General features: G+C 43.2%; 1 protein-coding gene across 1 annotated transcript; it reads right to left on the bottom strand.

Annotated features, from left to right (window-relative positions):
- Nucleotides 1-1,263: 1,263 nt before the first annotated feature.
- Nucleotides 1,264-15,122, bottom strand: LOC148481284 (olfactory receptor 10A4-like). The gene is made up of 5 exons (XM_088453740.1): nucleotides 15,093-15,122; nucleotides 9,309-9,362; nucleotides 2,406-2,448; nucleotides 1,657-2,221; nucleotides 1,264-1,336 (listed from the first exon to the last, which is right to left on the bottom strand). Exons 1-5 carry the CDS (start codon nucleotides 15,120-15,122, stop codon nucleotides 1,264-1,266), a joined length of 765 nt encoding a protein of 254 aa, XP_088309866.1.
- Nucleotides 15,123-16,185: the final 1,063 nt, after the last annotated feature.

Here is a 16,185-nt window from a genome sequence, read left to right on the forward strand (position 1 = left end):
AGCCCGGGTCCAATACTGCCCCCCCCCACCTCTTGCCGGTCAGCAGCCCAGCACATGCTGCTGTGTGCTGGGCTGCAGTGGGACCAGGGAAATTGGACCTCATTCAGAGTCGGTCGTTGCGGCCGCTCGGTCGTAGGGGAAAGGGGCCGGATATGCAAATGAAGCGATCACAAGTTGCATCCTAAAATGAGATTGTTAGCTGAACGACCGAGGGTAAGAAGCGGTCCTAAGACTAAATCACGCCCCCTTCTCGATCACAACACACGTCATCTCCTGGGAAATAAGGATTAATCGCGACCATCGGGAACCATCGGAGCTGGTCGTAGAGCTTAAGGTTGACCATACCCTCTCTTAAGCACTATGATCAAGTCAGTGTACAAACCTATGTCACATGTGCCATGACACTACTTTGTTAATTATGCACTCCCATTAAACGCCGTTCGCATAATTAGGCACGCCTGCGTTCGGATCTCCACTCCCCCGTTTTCAAGCACCTTCCCCTGTTACCACCCACAAACGGTTCATTCTGTCACTCAAACTAACGACCTGGCTGTGTTTAAGGAGAGAGAAATTTCTAATCATAACAGCTAGTTGCGCACGCGCATTGCGAACTTTACGCATGCGCAGTTTAGCGAACATCGGTGGCGTACGACCGTGCGGCCACAACGACCGACTCTGAATGAGGTCCATAGTCTTTTCCTCTCACACTGATCATGCCCCCCTGGATTTGTGCCTGGCTGAGGAGCTTACAGTGCCCCCCTCCTCAGTGCTCACTTATGTAGGGAGGAGGTGTGGCTGTGGTCCAGGGATGTCCTAGTAAGCGCAGAATAGCAACTCCCTCTCCCAGGATTGGTGAAGGGAGCCCACAGTACTGATGCAAAACTGCTTCCTAATCACAAGCTGTTGTGCTGTGCTTTTGACTAAGAAGTAGTTCAGAGGAGGGATCAGCAGCTTCTCTCACTGTAATGTCACTGATGTGAGCTGGGTGCATGGGAAGGAGGGCCCCACTGCAACTGTACCCTCTGCACCCATTGTAGCTATACCCCTTAAAAAAACAATTGCAACATCCATGCAGTGGGAAATATGGCAGCAACACATGGAGTCACTGTAAACTCAATGTTATTTATTTTACTAACATTTACCAATATAGCACCAGTATATTTTGTGGCACTATACAATTGTTCAAGAAGTATTAAATTGAATATTGAACTTATTTAAATTTTAGGGATGGAAGCCAGAAGTGGAATCCCTGCATTAATATGATTATTGAATTATAACATTTATAACAGGACCAAGGAACATAACTGAAAATTTATTGAGATTTCTGTACAGATTTCTAAAAACATACAAATACTATTCACTAACTGTACATATGTTTCACATGCAGTAAAATATTTTGTTCTACTTTACCTACTGTAAATGTGAACTGAATAAGAGTGGCTAAAAAAAAATCTTAAATGTACAAAGTCTGTTTACTAAATATTTACAAATAATTATGATGACACTGGTTTTATTAGACGGGTTATTAAATTCCTTAAAACTTTCCTCACATCCCTGTTTCTAAATGTATAAATAAAAGGGTTACTTATAGGTGTGATTGTTGGGTATATAAAAGCGATATACTTATTATAATAACTTGACTTAGGCTTGACATACACAGTGAAGGCTGTTCCATAAAATAGACCAGTAACGATGAGATGAGATGAACATGTAGAAAATGCTTTCTGTTTTCCGTCCTTACTCTTAATCTTTGACACAGTCATAATTATATGAACATAGAATCCTATGATTGTACTAGTAGACAAAACAGCACTGAATACTGATGCAGCGCTTGTAGATATAAAGCTGATTAAGGGATCGGAACATGACAAGTTCTGCACCGGAGCCAAATCACAGTAAAAGTGATCGATTTTATTAGGACCACAGAATTCTAAATTTGCTGTGATGATGACAGGGACTGAAGTAATAGAAAATCCCATGATCCATGGTAAAAGTGCTAACTTAATACATAAAGCAGGTGTCATTATACCTGGGTAGTGTAAAGGATTATTAATAGCCGCGTGTCGGTCAAAGGCCATTACTGCGAGAAGACAACATTCGGTTAAACCCAAGGAAATGAAGACATACATTTGAGCAAAGCATCCATTGAAAGAAATAATATTATTAGCTGCAATGAGATTGGCTAAAAGTTTTGGCAAAATGACAGAGACAAACACAATTTCTAAAAAAGAAAATACACTAATAAAAAAATACATTGTTGTTTGAAGAGAAGGTTCTATTCTTACAAGAATAATAATAGCAATGTTTCCTATGACACATGTAATGTAGGTCGGTAGAAAAATAAAGGAAAGTAAATTCCGAAATTGGTGCAAATCAGCGAAAGCAAACAAAACAAAATCTGTTACCACAGTCTTGTTTGATTTCATCATTTTGCTGACAAGTAGATACCTGGGAGATAAAAAGTCAGGTTCTAAAATTTAATTTTTAAATAATAAATATTAAATATTTGTCATTGTTTATGCCTATATTATGTACTGTAACTAAATGCAAAGGATTTTTTTTTATATACTTTAGATCAGGTCTGGCCAACCTGTGGCTCTCCAGCTTTTGTGAAACTACAAGTCCTAGCATGCCTTGCCACAGTTTTGCTATTAGGGAATGCTAACACTCTGGCAAGGCATGCTGGGACTTGTAGTTTCACAACAGCTGGACAGCCACAGGTTGGCCAGGCCTGCTTTAGATTTTATTCCATAAATAGGGTTTTGAGTTTGTCAAGAACATGTCATTTTACTAGTATTGCTGTCATAAAAAAAATAAATTAAGAATTAACATATTATTATTATTATTATTATTATTATTATTATTATTATTACTATTCTTAATAATATCTACCATTCATTATTTTAGTTCAAGTTAAAGCAAAAAGACTAAGGGCTTGATTCAGACCCACTCGCGAGTGGCTGTCCGCTCGCAAGTGGGTCGATGGTGTGCACTGCGCATGCGCACAACGGAGGGAGCTCCGTCGTGCGCATGCGCGAGATGCGACGAGCGAAGGACTTTCCTTTGCTCGTTGTGTCTGATCAAAGGGGGCGTGCTGTCGATGTTGATTGACAGCACGCCCCCTTTGTTGGGCGTGCCGGGGGCCTGCCTGCCAGACGGAGGCGTTCCCAAGGGAACACCTACCATCAGAAGCCGGCCCCACTGACATCACTAGTGATGCCAGTGGGAGTGATTTTGGCTCTGATAGAGCCAAAATCACTCCTGGGCCTTGAGGTTGAGAAACTCAACCGCAGGCTTCTGCTCGCACTGGCGATGGTCAAGACCATCGCGACCATCATCCCGCACGCTCGTATAGGCTGTGGGTGGTGACCCACAGCTATACGAGCATCCAGGAGGACGCTCCATATTAATGGAGGTGGGCCCTGATTCAGAGCGAGCGCTCTGGTCAGAGCGTCCGGCTCTGAATCAGAGCCCAAGTTGCTGTACTGTTAGCTACAACATTTTTATGATTCAATTAAAAAATGTGCACTACAGCTATATGGTAATTATATAGCATTGTTTTAGTGAATCTAACAAATATATTTTTTTCCTAAACAATGATAATACTGTTGGCAGTGTCATGAAAATAGTGTGAGCACTGAGGTAATATATAGGAGATTAGTTAGAAAATTATTACACTCAATGCTTGGACCTACTTGGGTACATAACAATAGCAATCACTTTAAACAGCTTAACATGTACATGAGCTTAGCGTGAATAGGGAAAACATTTCCAAATTGATAAAAGTGATGAATTGTCATTTTATTAGGCATGTCATTTCCATTTGTCTAAGTATACTTTTTATTTATTATATGTGTTACAGCCCCTGGCTGAAGAATTGATAATTGGTGGTGCAGCCACTGACTGAAGAATTTATAGTTGATTGTTGATGTAGCCTCTGGGCTGAGTAGTAGTGGAATACAGAGCTATGATTAGGAAGGAAACAGTCCTGCAACAGCCTTGATGCCTGGAACTCTTGGCAAGCTGCGGCCATTATAGCCTTGAGGGCTGGTGAGGAGAGACGACAGGTGGCCTTTTGGCCGTGAAGCAGGATGTGGCCTTTGGGCTGTGTACCCTTGCCTGAATGTCACTGTTGTGTCAACCAAATGGCGCAAGTCGCACAACAAGCAGCAATTGGTTCAGAATTTCTTAAAAAAAAGAAAGGGGCATGCAGGAGATGCTGTCTGTGGCCATTCCAATTTCTGGACATTCATAAACCATAACATTAAAAATGTGATGCAGCAATGTCCCAACCAGCACATACTGGAAACAAAAGAGGTGCAAGATGGACTTGTCCTTGGCCCCTCCAACCCACCCTTATGTTGTATATGAAACAGGACATTCACAGTTTAACAAACCAATCACTTCAGTGACAGGGACTGCCACTTGCTGCTAAAATTATTGGTTTGTTTGGACCTTCCACAAAACAAGCTGACAATGCACAGTGGACATTGGTGGCAATGATCCTATACACAAACTGGCTTTATAGTACATTAGATGTCATCATCATCATCCTCATCAGTGTGTGCATCCTTCTCTTCTTCACACAATATGAATTTGTCCCTGTGGGAATCCACCACTACAGAGTCAGAAATGTCTGTATTTTTTGGACTTAAGTGTGGGTAAAGGCCTCCCTCGTGGAATTTGTAATTAATTTTTATGAACATCATATTTTCCACATTTTGGGGAAGTAACCTCCTATGCCGATCACGGACAAGGTTCCCGGCTGCGCTGAAAACTCTTTCAGAGTACACACTGGAGGGTGGGCAACTTAAGTACAGCAAAGCCAGTTTGTGTAAAGGACTCCAAATTGCCTCTTTTTCCTTCCAGCAGTGAAACAGACTGTCTGACATGCCTATTTGGATGCTATCCCTAAAATAGTTATCCACCATTCTCTGAATGGTGACCGTATGAGACAAAGTCACGGTAGACATGTCACTCATTGTAGGCAGTTCTTTCAGACCCAACCAGATGTCATTAGATTTTGCTGTCTGATCTGCATCACCACCAGCAGTGGGTCTCTTAGGAAAATTTAGTTTTTTCCTGGCAGCTGTAGAAACTGAAGGAGGAGATGTTGCTGTGTCACATTCCGCTTCAGCTGACAATTTTTTCACCACCAGCTCTTTGCATCTTTTCAGAATTATGTCAATCGGAAAGAAAAACACAAGATATGACTTAAACTTAGGATCAAGTATGGTTGCCAAAATATAGTGATCTGATTGCAAGAGATTGACAACCCTTGGATCCTGTTGAAGCGAATGAAGGGCTTGATCTACAAGTCCCACATACTTAGCAGAATCACTCTGTTTCAGCTCCTCCTTCAGTTTCTCCAGCTGATTTTGCAAAAGTATGATTAGGTGAATGACCTGACTGAAGCTGGCAGTGTCTGAACTAACTTCACGTGTGGCAAGTTCAAAGGGTTTGAGAACCTTGCACAACATGGAAATTATTATCCACTGCACCTGATTAAGGTGCATTCCCGCTCCTCTCCCTATATCATATGCCATAGTGTAGCCTTGAATGGCCTTATTCTGCTCCTCCATCCACTGAAGCATATAGAGGGTAGAATTCCACCTAGTTACTACCTCTTGCTTCCGCTGATGGCAGGGCAAATTTAACAGTTCTTGCTGGTGCTGCAATCTTCGACACGCAGTAGCTGAAGGTCAAAAATGTCCAGAAATCTTATGTGCCACCGAGAGCATCTCCTGCATGCCCCTGTCATTTTTTTAAAGATGTTGCACCACCAGATTAATTGTGTGAGCAAAACATGGGATGTGATCAAATTTGCCCACATGTAATGCTTGCACAATATTGCTGGCATTGTCAGAAATCCCAAATCCCAAGGAGAGTCCAAGTGGGGTAAGCCATTTTGCAATGATTTCCCTGAGTTTTTCTAAGAGATTCTCAGCGGTATACCTCTTACTGAATCCGGTGATACACAGAGTAGCCTGCCTCTGAATGAGCTGGCATTTGTTAGATGCTGCTGCTGCTGTTTGCACAGTTGGAGGCAATACACCTACCCAGTGGGCTGTCACAGTCATGTAATCTTTAGTTTGCCCTGTCCCACTTGTCCACATATCTGTGGTTAAGTGGACAGTGGGCACAATGGCAATTCATAGGACATTAATAAGATTTTTTTTAATGCCCTTGTACAGATTGGGAATTGCTATTCTAGAGAAGTGGAATCTAGAAGGAACATTGTAGCAGGGACACAGGACCTCCATTAACTGGGTAAAACCCACTGCATTAATGGTGGACACTGGACGCACATCTAATACCAGCAAAGCTGTTATGGCGTCAGTAATCCGCTGTGCAGCTGGGTGTTTGCTGTCATACTTGTTGCCAATGCAAGGGACTGTGTGATAGTCAATTGTTTTGTTGAACTTCCTGAACTACTAAAAGTAGTCTTCTTCCTGGTCCCCTTCTGGGATGAAGATCCACTTATAGCGACAGCATCAGGCGTAACACTCAAGGGTCCTTCTGAGGAACAATGGATAGGAGAGGAGTCAGTCCTTATGATATTGGATGCAGGACTACTTCTGATCACGAATGAGGATGTTGATGATGATGCAGGTGTTGGTGGTGGATATTGCAGGCGCCTGGATCCAGATAGATGGGAGCAGCTTGGTGACACTGGACTGATTGTTGTTTTTTTTTTTTGTCCCCAAAGTTTCTGTACCCTTCCGATTTGATGAATGCACTTCAAGTGACGTAACAGGGAGGATGTTCCCAGATGGTTATAGTCCTTACCTCTACTCACTGTTACTTGGCAACAGTTACAAATAGCTTGGCAAAGGTTGTCCGGATTTGGGTGGAAATAATTCCACACATGAGAAGTGGATTTTTTGGTCCTTTGCCCAGGCATGGCAAAAATGGGATTTTTCCCACCATGGGCAACAACTGTTGCCTGATTTACTGTTTTTACACAAACATCCTCGCCATCAACATCCGCATCATCATCAACATCTTCATCATCCTTGTTGTTATCACAAACTACATAAATATCCTCGTCATCCTCCTCGTTCAATTCCATAGAAGCATCCTCAATTTCTACTTCAGAAGGTACACAAATGGTGGAAGGAGGTTCCTCTTCAAATACAGTATTAGAAAGGTCAGGCTCACACATGGCAACTGCAGACACACTTGGACTCTCCTCTGGGATTTCTGATTTTTCCAAGCACACAGTTGGTTCCGGTGTCTTACTCATCTTAACAATTGTAATTTATTTTGTACCTCTCCTACAAGCAGAGGGGGCTTAAATTATCAGTAGAACCATCAGTCATATATACAAGCCAATGCCTTATCCTTTCCTTGCCACTTCATGTAGTGAATGGCATACTGCCAATATTTGGTTTCTCTAAAGCTGACTTAACTTTAAATTTGTTTTGCTTTTACAGGGTAAAAGTTTATTTTTTTAGCCTGACTTTTTGGTCTGACTTAAGCCCTGGTACATCAGCCTTCATAGACAACGTTGACGGCCTTGCATCGTCATCATGACTGCTGCCGGCAGCTACAAGACTGGTATGTGGATCCTGTTCTCCGGTCATGTGACTGTCCTCCATACACAACCACACATAAAAAATTGTTGGTTTTATTTATATTACTTTGGACAGAATCCCCCGACAGACAGGAGCACAGAACCCCTGCACAGCTATGCCGATGACAGAGACAGCCAGATGTGGCTGACACGCACACCAAAAAATTGTTTATTATTTTGGGCAGCAGCCCCTCGATACACAGGAGCACAGCACCCCTGCACACCTACGCCAATGACAGTGACAGCCAGGTGTGACTGACACACACAAAAAAAGTTTTTTTATTTTTGGCCAGCAGCCCCTCGACAGACAGCAGCACAGCACCCCTGCACACCTACGATGATAACAGGTGTGGCTAACATGCCACACAAAAAATTGGTTTATTTGATTTTTTTTAACACTGGGGTGAAACCCTGAAAAGAGGCAGCAGCCCCTTAACAGACAGCAGCACAGCACCCCTGCACTGATGAGTGTTGCTAAGCTAACACTAATTTTTTTTATTTTTTTCACACTGGGGGTGGGTGAAGACTAGAGCACCCCCTGGACAACACAGCACTACAGCCAGCCAGCCCCTATGGACAGGACAACAACAGCCAGCCAGCCCCTATGGACAGGACAATGACAACCAGCCAGCCCCTCTATAGACAACAGCCAGCCAGTAACAAGTATTGACAATATAACAACAGCACAGCTCCCAGCTCCCTCTCTCTTCACTCTCCACAGCCGGAATGAAAAATGGCGGCGAATCATGGGACCTTTATAGAATCCAAAACCCGCGAGAATCCGACAGTGGGATGATGACATTTTCCCTCGTTTTCAGATCTGAGTCAGTACGGAAAACCCGAGCTGACTCGTATCTGCCTCGGATCCCCGAAGTGTGGGTGGGTCCGGTTCTCAGGAAACCAGACCCGCTCATCTCTAGTGTTAATGTGCACGAATATAACAACCATACAAAAAGGTTGTTGTAAACAAAAGAAGCATCGCTGACATGTCTAAAATGAACCTTACTTGTCATATATTTTTATATGGTTTCCCAATATATATTTAGAAATCAGTCATAAATGTGAAAAATATTGAACTTCAATCTATCACTTAAGATATTCATATATATATTTAATAGGTGTTTTAACTATTTGTAAATATTTAGAGGCTTAAGTATTAATAATTGCGGAACTGCCACTATTAATAAGTATCCGTTTTAGGTGGATATTTTTATTTTTAATGAAAATATCTCCACTGTATTGAGTGTATTCTAAAGGAAACTCACAGTGTTGGCAGGGGTGTGGATCTTTAGGTCTACATTGTCTAGATAGACAATGTTTGGGTAGACAGTAGAAGATAGACAGGCAATAGATAGACATGGACTGAAGGACAACACACTAAAGGTCGACTGGTAACAAGGTCGACAGGTTCTGAAGGTCAACAGGCAATAGGTCGACAGGGACTGAAGGTTGACAGGGTCAGAAGGTCGACACTAAAGGTTGACTGGTAACAAGGTCGACAGGTATGAATGTCAACAGGCAGTAGGTCGACAAGGGACTGAAAGTCGACACACTAAAGGTCGACTAGTAACAAGGACAACAAGATGAAGGTAGACACTTGGCCAGGAAATAGTCTGGATTTAAATCCAATAGAAAATCTTTGATCAAGGCTTGAAGTGATGGTATCATGAAAAAAGAAACAAGAGAGTGCTGATTGAAGCCATAATCCCGGCTTGGTACCATATGATTTCACCTGAAGATCTGGGACTTCTGGTTCACTTGATGCCTTCCACGAATCAAAGCTGTTCTTAAAAACAGAGGATATCCAACGAAATATTAATTTTGTGTATTGCTGAAATTGCATATTTTTTTCCATAATAAAAGCATACCTGTAAAACTGTGGTTTTACTGAATTTTTCACTGGAAATTTGACAAATGACAACTTAAAAAGAAATAGTAATGATTATACTCACATATACTTCGATTGGAATATAAATTAGAAGTGATTATAATGTAAAAATAATGATTAAATGCAAAATTTTAAAAATTTGTTAAAAGTGTCTAGAATTAATTCCACTAGTGTAGACCTAATGACCAGATACCAGCCAGCTAGATCCTGAGGGAGAGAGTTCTGAAGATTTCTCTCCTGCTCGTAAACCTCCATAGGCTTAATCGGTTTACACCATCTAAAGATGATGTAAACTACCAGCGTTAAACTCTGAAAAGCTTCGCTTTTTGGAGTTTGGCACATGCATAGGGGTCAGATTGTAGTCCCAATTTATAATAATGGGGACTGCTGATCTACAGTGCTAATTCGTTTTCTGTGAAATCTCCAGCATTGTGCTATTAGTACATAGCAACAGTTCATCAAATTAAGCAGAAACTGCAGTTTCTACATATTTTTGTGAAGAATAAAAAAAGCTTGATAAATTGGCCCATTAGTCCCTAATCTGAATTTATTTTTCTTTTGTATAAAAACCAGCAGTAATTATGTGAATTCAACGCCTGGTGTTATAATTTTACACATCAGTTCCTTTCTGCTTCTGTCATACAGTCGCTGTGTCTTATTTATCTGGTTGCTCATGTCCTGCTGCTTGTGTTTTGCAGCTGAGTTTATAACCTTGTCCTTGTCCTGCATTGTTTTGTATTACTATTAACTGTTTTTCTTGTGTGCTCATTTATGTACTGTGTAAGGCGCTGCGGAACCTTTGTGGCGCCATATAAATAAAGGATAATAATAATAATAATAATTTATGTCAGCTGCAAGTAGTCTGCATTTTAGCCATAAAAACATTTAAGCTATTGGTGTCTAGAAATCAAATACATTACATTGGTTTCTATGAAGCAGGAAACACAAATCTACTTTTTGCTAGTTCATAACTTTTTGCATTTTCTCATCAATTGCAAGTTGTACACTGCAGGCATACCATGAATTTGCAATTTTAGTAATTTGTTACTTAAAATTAATCATAAAATAATTATATGCAGGAGTTTACCTTAGGGAAAAAACCGAGTTGGTTTTAACATACACACATCAAAGTCTTACATATTTGATCAAATTATTTATAATTGCAATTATTGCAAATGTAAATATCTCATTGTCCAAAATATTGTAGAAGAAAATTGAAGTTAATATGACTTTAAGGTGCAGGATCTGTTATTTATATTTTAGAAGAGAGAACTGGAAAATGAGTTATCAATAAAGTTTTCTGCTGCAGATTCAGCAACGTTAGAGCCACGTAATGCAGCATAACCTTATATATGTATACCCTTCATTATAATGTGCTCTAAAAACAGATTTTACACAGGGGAGCATTGTTCCCATTGATACTTGAAATAGTTCTCATTATCCATTTAATTTCTTACTTAATTAAGAACAGTCCTAACACAACTGTTTTCTGCTCCAAAAATAGCTGTCAATTATGTTAGTGCTGTTATATAGTAAATACACTAATTGCTATAAATCAGACAAGAATTATCTCACAGGAAATTTAAAAACACTGTATTGAGTAAAATGTATCTGATAACTTATTTTGCCTTATATATATATATATATATATATATATATATATATATATATATATTCTAGTATCCCAAACTGGTTAATATAATGGTACATATTTAAATCAAAATGCATATTTTATACAGGTATGTATTGATGTAGATATAGCTTATTTGGGCAAAAGTTGTAGAGGGTTTATTTTCTCCCAGTGCTTAGCCTATTTTCGGATATTGTCACCTGGTCGCATTCCAGTATCAGTTTTTCATGAAATCTTGCAAATTCAAAAAACATGATTGGCTTCCTTATAAAACTAGAATGGCCATAAAGTGTTTTTTTTTTTGCATAAAATTTCAAGACAGTGCTGGAACAATAATGCCTCCACCCCGGGTCATGATCTTAAAGCTTTTGACCATTGGATCAGGCACACTATAAAATTAATCCAGGCCCTCCCACCGTTTGCCACATTTTCAGAGTTCTCCATCATATGGGATAGATTTGGCATTTCCTCTAAATGTATTTACCAATACCTAATACTTTTTGTCTGTCTTATATACAGTGCATCCGGAAAGTATTCACAGTGCTTCACTTTCTGGTTGTGATGACTCCTCAGCACTAACCTGTCATTTCCCACTGATTCCCCACATGTGTCACTGTGTAATGTCAGTGGGAAGATGATGATGTGGGGTATAGGGCAGAGAGCTGATGTGCCACATGGCCATCACCAATTGCCGCCCGCATGCCACATTCACATGTACACAGCATTCTTCATGGTCATCCTGGTGAGGTGCCCACTGCATGGGCCGGGTATAAAGCCCCAGCACATGGCCAGGTCACTGGCATTTCTTCAGTTGGCAGTTACTGGCACTAGAGAAAGGGCTCAAAAGAGACAACTGGTTTGTACATGAGTGTATACTACCAGCAAGTTATCGCTGACCGGAGCTGAGCGCACAATCCCATCTGTGCTGTGTTATTATTTGTACATCTCCCTCTTACCTCACTTTACCCATCATCACCTGCTGCCATGAGCCGGAGGGAGTTGGCCCAGCTCATTGGAAATGAGGCTAAGTATAATGCTAGCTCAGTCAATGAGATCTAAGACCAGTTTCTCAGTCTTTAGCAGCTGTATTAGGAAGTGGGAGGAATGATGATGGAGGTGTTAGGTCAGAGTACTGTGTTACTGGGGGCACCTCCCATGCTGTTACTCAGTTACTGATCAGGAAACGCTCAGTCCTCAGATTGTTTTCTAATACAAAAGGGGGATTATGGGTAATATGTTAGGTGAGTTCACAGTAAATCTACGTTCAGCAAATATGAGGGGAGAGTGGTGACTGCTCCATTGTCTGACAGGAGGCTGAGCCCTAGGTTATTACACTGATTACCACTCCTAGATAGGCTCTGGAGATGACCTGTGTCCTGCTTCCCCATGTTATAGCCTGATGAGCTCTCACAGCTTAAATATAATGTTTTGGCTGCATTTCTCTTCTTTATAGATTTATATTATATGTTTGATAAAACACAAATATCATACTAAAAGGATCTCTCTGTTACCATTCCAGCTGGCAGCCTCTTTTCTATAAATAACTATATCAATATATTTCCAGTTGTGCTTAGAGCAGTGGCGTATCTATAATGGGTGCAGTGTGTGCAAGGCAAACGGGCCCCCGGGTCCAGGGGGGCCCCACACCGCACATCCTGCACCCATATTAGTTTAAACTTACCTGTCCATGCCAGTGGTATAAGTAGGGTATTTGGAGCCCAGGGCAAATGTCAAAATGGAGCCCCCCCACACCTCTGCTATGTGCGCGCCGAAGGTGAAAAATGGGCGTGGTCACTTAAAAATAGGGCGTGGTCACTTAAAAATGGGGCATGTCAACATGACACACCCCTTTATCGTCACTCTGAACATTCCTTTCCATATGCACCTTAACCCCAGTAGTGCCCCTTATGCAGGACAAACAGTATGCAATGTCCCCAGTTGTGTTCCCTCTTATGCAGGCCCATAGTTGTGCCCCTTATACAGTACCCCCAGTAGTGGTCCACCTTAAGCAGCCTCCCATTAGTTCCCCTTATACAGTACCCCCAGTAGTGGTCCCCCCATCCAGTGCCCCTTATACAGTGCCCTCTGTAGAGGTCCTCCCTATTTAGTGCCCCCAGTAGTAAGCCCCTTATATAGTGCCCCAAGCATTATTCCCCCCATGCAGTACCCCCAGTAGTGATCCCGCCTATCCAGTACTCTTATACTGTGCCCCCTGTAGTGGTCCTCCCTATTTAGTGCCCCCAGTAGTGGTCACCTAGTTGTAAGCCCCATATATAGTGCCCCCAGCAGTAGTCCCCCATCCCTCCCATGGAGTGCCATCAGTAGTGGTCCCCTTAATGCAGGCCCCCAGTAGTGATCCACCCCCCATGCAGTGCCCTTATACAGTGCCCCCTGTAGGGGTCCTCCCTATTTAGTGCCCCCAGCAGTGGTCCCCTAGTAGTAAGCCCCATATATAGTGCCCCCAGTAGTGGTCCCCCTTATGCAGGCCCCCAGCAGTGATTCCTCCCCCTATCCAGTGTCCCCTATACAGGGCCCCCTGTAGTGGTCCTCTCTATTTAGTGCCAATGTAGTGGTCCCCTAGTAGTAAGACCCTTAAATAGTGCCCCCTTTGGTAGTTCCCCCCTCCAGTAGTAGTCCCCAGTAGAGGTTCCCCCTCCCGATGCATTGCCCCCAGTAGTAGCTCACCCCCAGTAATGCTTTCCCAGTAGTAGTAGCTCCCCCCCAATAATGCTGTCCCCAGTAGTAGTAGCTCCCCCCCAAGTAATGCTGTCCCCAGTAGAAGTAGCCCCCCCAGTAATGCTGTCCCCATCTATAGTATCCCCCTCCCAGTAATGCTGTCCCCAGTAGTAGTAGTCCCCCTCCCAGTAATGCTGTCCCCAGTAGTAGTAGCTCCCCCCCAAGTAATGCTATCCCCAGTAGAAGTAGCCCCCCCAGTAATGCTGTCCCCATCAATAGTAGCCCCCCTCCCAGTAATGCTGTCCCCAGTAGTAGTAGTCCCCCTCCCAGTAATGCTGTCCCTAGTAGTAGTAGCCCCCCAGTAATGCTGTCCCCAGTAGTAGCCCCCCAGTAATGCTGACCCCAGTAGTAGCCCCCCCAGTAATGGTGTCCCCAGTTGTAGTAGCACCCCCCCAGTAATGCTGTCCCCAGTAGTAGTAGACCCCCAGTAATGGTGTTCCCAGTAGTAGCCACCACCCCCCGTAGTGCAGACACATAAGTTACAAAAAAATAAAAACATACACTTACCTGAATCCACGCTCCGGTCACTGCTCCCGCCGCATGTCAGTCCTCCAGGGCTGGCGCGCTCTGCATTATGGGAGAGACATTCATCATGACATCTCTCCCATTACCCACTGCAAGAGCCAGAAGGCGGAGCTCATGAGTGAGCTCCAGCCCGGCTCTTGCAGTGGGCAGTGCTGATTCACACACACATCGCTGCCGCTCGGCAGCGATGTGTGTGCAGCAGCCAATGAGCGTCTGTCTGACGCTCATTGGCTGCTGTTTCACACACACATCATTGCCGCGCTGGCGGCGATGTGTGTGTAATGCTGCACAGCCTGAGCCCTCCTCCTGGTGCTATTGGGTAAGCATTCAGGGGGAGGGAATCAACTCAGCTTGTGCAGCACAGGACCGGCGCTGGAAGCTTAGTGCCGGTCCTGTGTAAATGTGTAGCACTGACCACACACACTGCGGTCGGCGCTACACTGCCTAACAAGGAGGGGTCGGACCATGGTCGGCGGCACCACCATGGTCGGTGGTTACGCATACTACTGCAACATGTTTAAGTTAGAAGTATATTAAAATAATCTATAAATTGTTTTATTTCTGTAACTCATATTGTCTACCAACAATATTTGATTTTTATATGTTGCCTACGGCTATCTGTTATATCTGCAATATATGAAATATTTTTCCAGCTGGAGAAAACAAAATCACTGGGACATGGCTAAGATCAGGGCGCCTGAGGCCATCAGCTGGAAGGATGCCTTCAGAAAGGATACCATCATGAGCACCATACTCAGGGCGACCATCCCCAGGAGTACTATCATCAGGAAGTGCAGGAGATGGACCAAGTGGAAGCCATTATGCAGCAATCGCACAAAGAGTAGAGATCATTGCACTGAACACCATGCCAAGAGGCGTTCTTCCTCTCCTGCCAACCTACAGAAGACAAACTGTTGGGGAAGGAAAAGCAGGAGACTCCTGTACCATCTGTCTCTTGCAGTTTCAAATTGGAGAGGACGTTGCCATGTCATCCTGCCGCCACATCTTCCATTTACCATGCTTGAGAGAATGGCTTCAGATTAACAACGTTTGCCCCCTGTGCGGCACACTGTGCTTCGACTTCAACAGCTTCACCCAGCGTAATCTGGAAGAGGAAGTGAAAGAGACAAATCAGCAATCCATATAGCTAATGCTTTACAACCACGGCAGCATGAAGACAACATCACCTGGTGACAGCGAGGAACAAGACAGATAGATCTCTTTTAGGTGATTCCTTCTGAGATCGTTGGACAGGGAATCGCTTTTCAATATCATTTGAATATTAGCGTGGTTTTCTTCTCTCTTTTTTTTCCTTACTTCTTCTCTACCCTCTTCAATTTTTTTTGTCCTGTTTTGTCTATGCCCTCTTGGTCTTTCCCCTCCTTTCTTGTTTTTAGCTCTCAATTTTTCTTAAGTTGTGTTTTTTGTGATTATTTCCCACCCCAGGTGCTTTGCTGGGTTGCCAACCAGGTATCTGACCTACATGAGGGTTCCCCCAGTCTAGGGCACACCCTTATGTGGCCGCCTGATGCTGAGGTAATTGGTCTTGGGCCACTCTGGCTCTCAGCTCTGTGTGTGCCTCAGGAATCCCACTGCCAGAGGCCAGGATGTGGATGCACACTGTAGTCATGGGTATGTGCGGCGGTGACAACCAGTGGCCCAACTATGTTGGGAAAGGGACCTATTTTTCTAAGAGTCCTTATGGTGTTTTGATGCCCAAGAAGAGAGGTCTGTAGAGGAGATGTTTCTGGGTGTTCTGCGCCTCTTGTGCCCGGGGATAGGGGTCTGGCTACCCAGTGTTTTTGGGTGTTGCATTGGTGCACATAAGGG

The sequence above is a fragment of the Taudactylus pleione genome, unplaced genomic scaffold, assembly GCF_031769625.1.
Source record: "Taudactylus pleione unplaced genomic scaffold, aTauple2 ptg000587l, whole genome shotgun sequence".
Taxonomy (NCBI): domain Eukaryota; kingdom Metazoa; phylum Chordata; class Amphibia; order Anura; family Myobatrachidae; genus Taudactylus; species Taudactylus pleione.

Excerpts from the sequence above, each read along its gene's own strand:
- LOC148481284 (XM_088453740.1), bottom strand. The coding sequence starts at position 15,122 with ATGGTCGCCCTGAGTATGGTGCTCATGATG. Across the intron at positions 2,449-9,308 it reads CAGAAGTCCCAGATCTTCAG|GTATCTACTTGTCAGCAAAA; the intron begins GTGAAATCATAT and ends TTTATCTCCCAG. Across the intron at positions 1,337-1,656 it reads TATGGAACAGCCTTCACTGT|AAATCTGTACAGAAATCTCA; the intron begins GTATGTCAAGCC and ends GTATGTTTTTAG.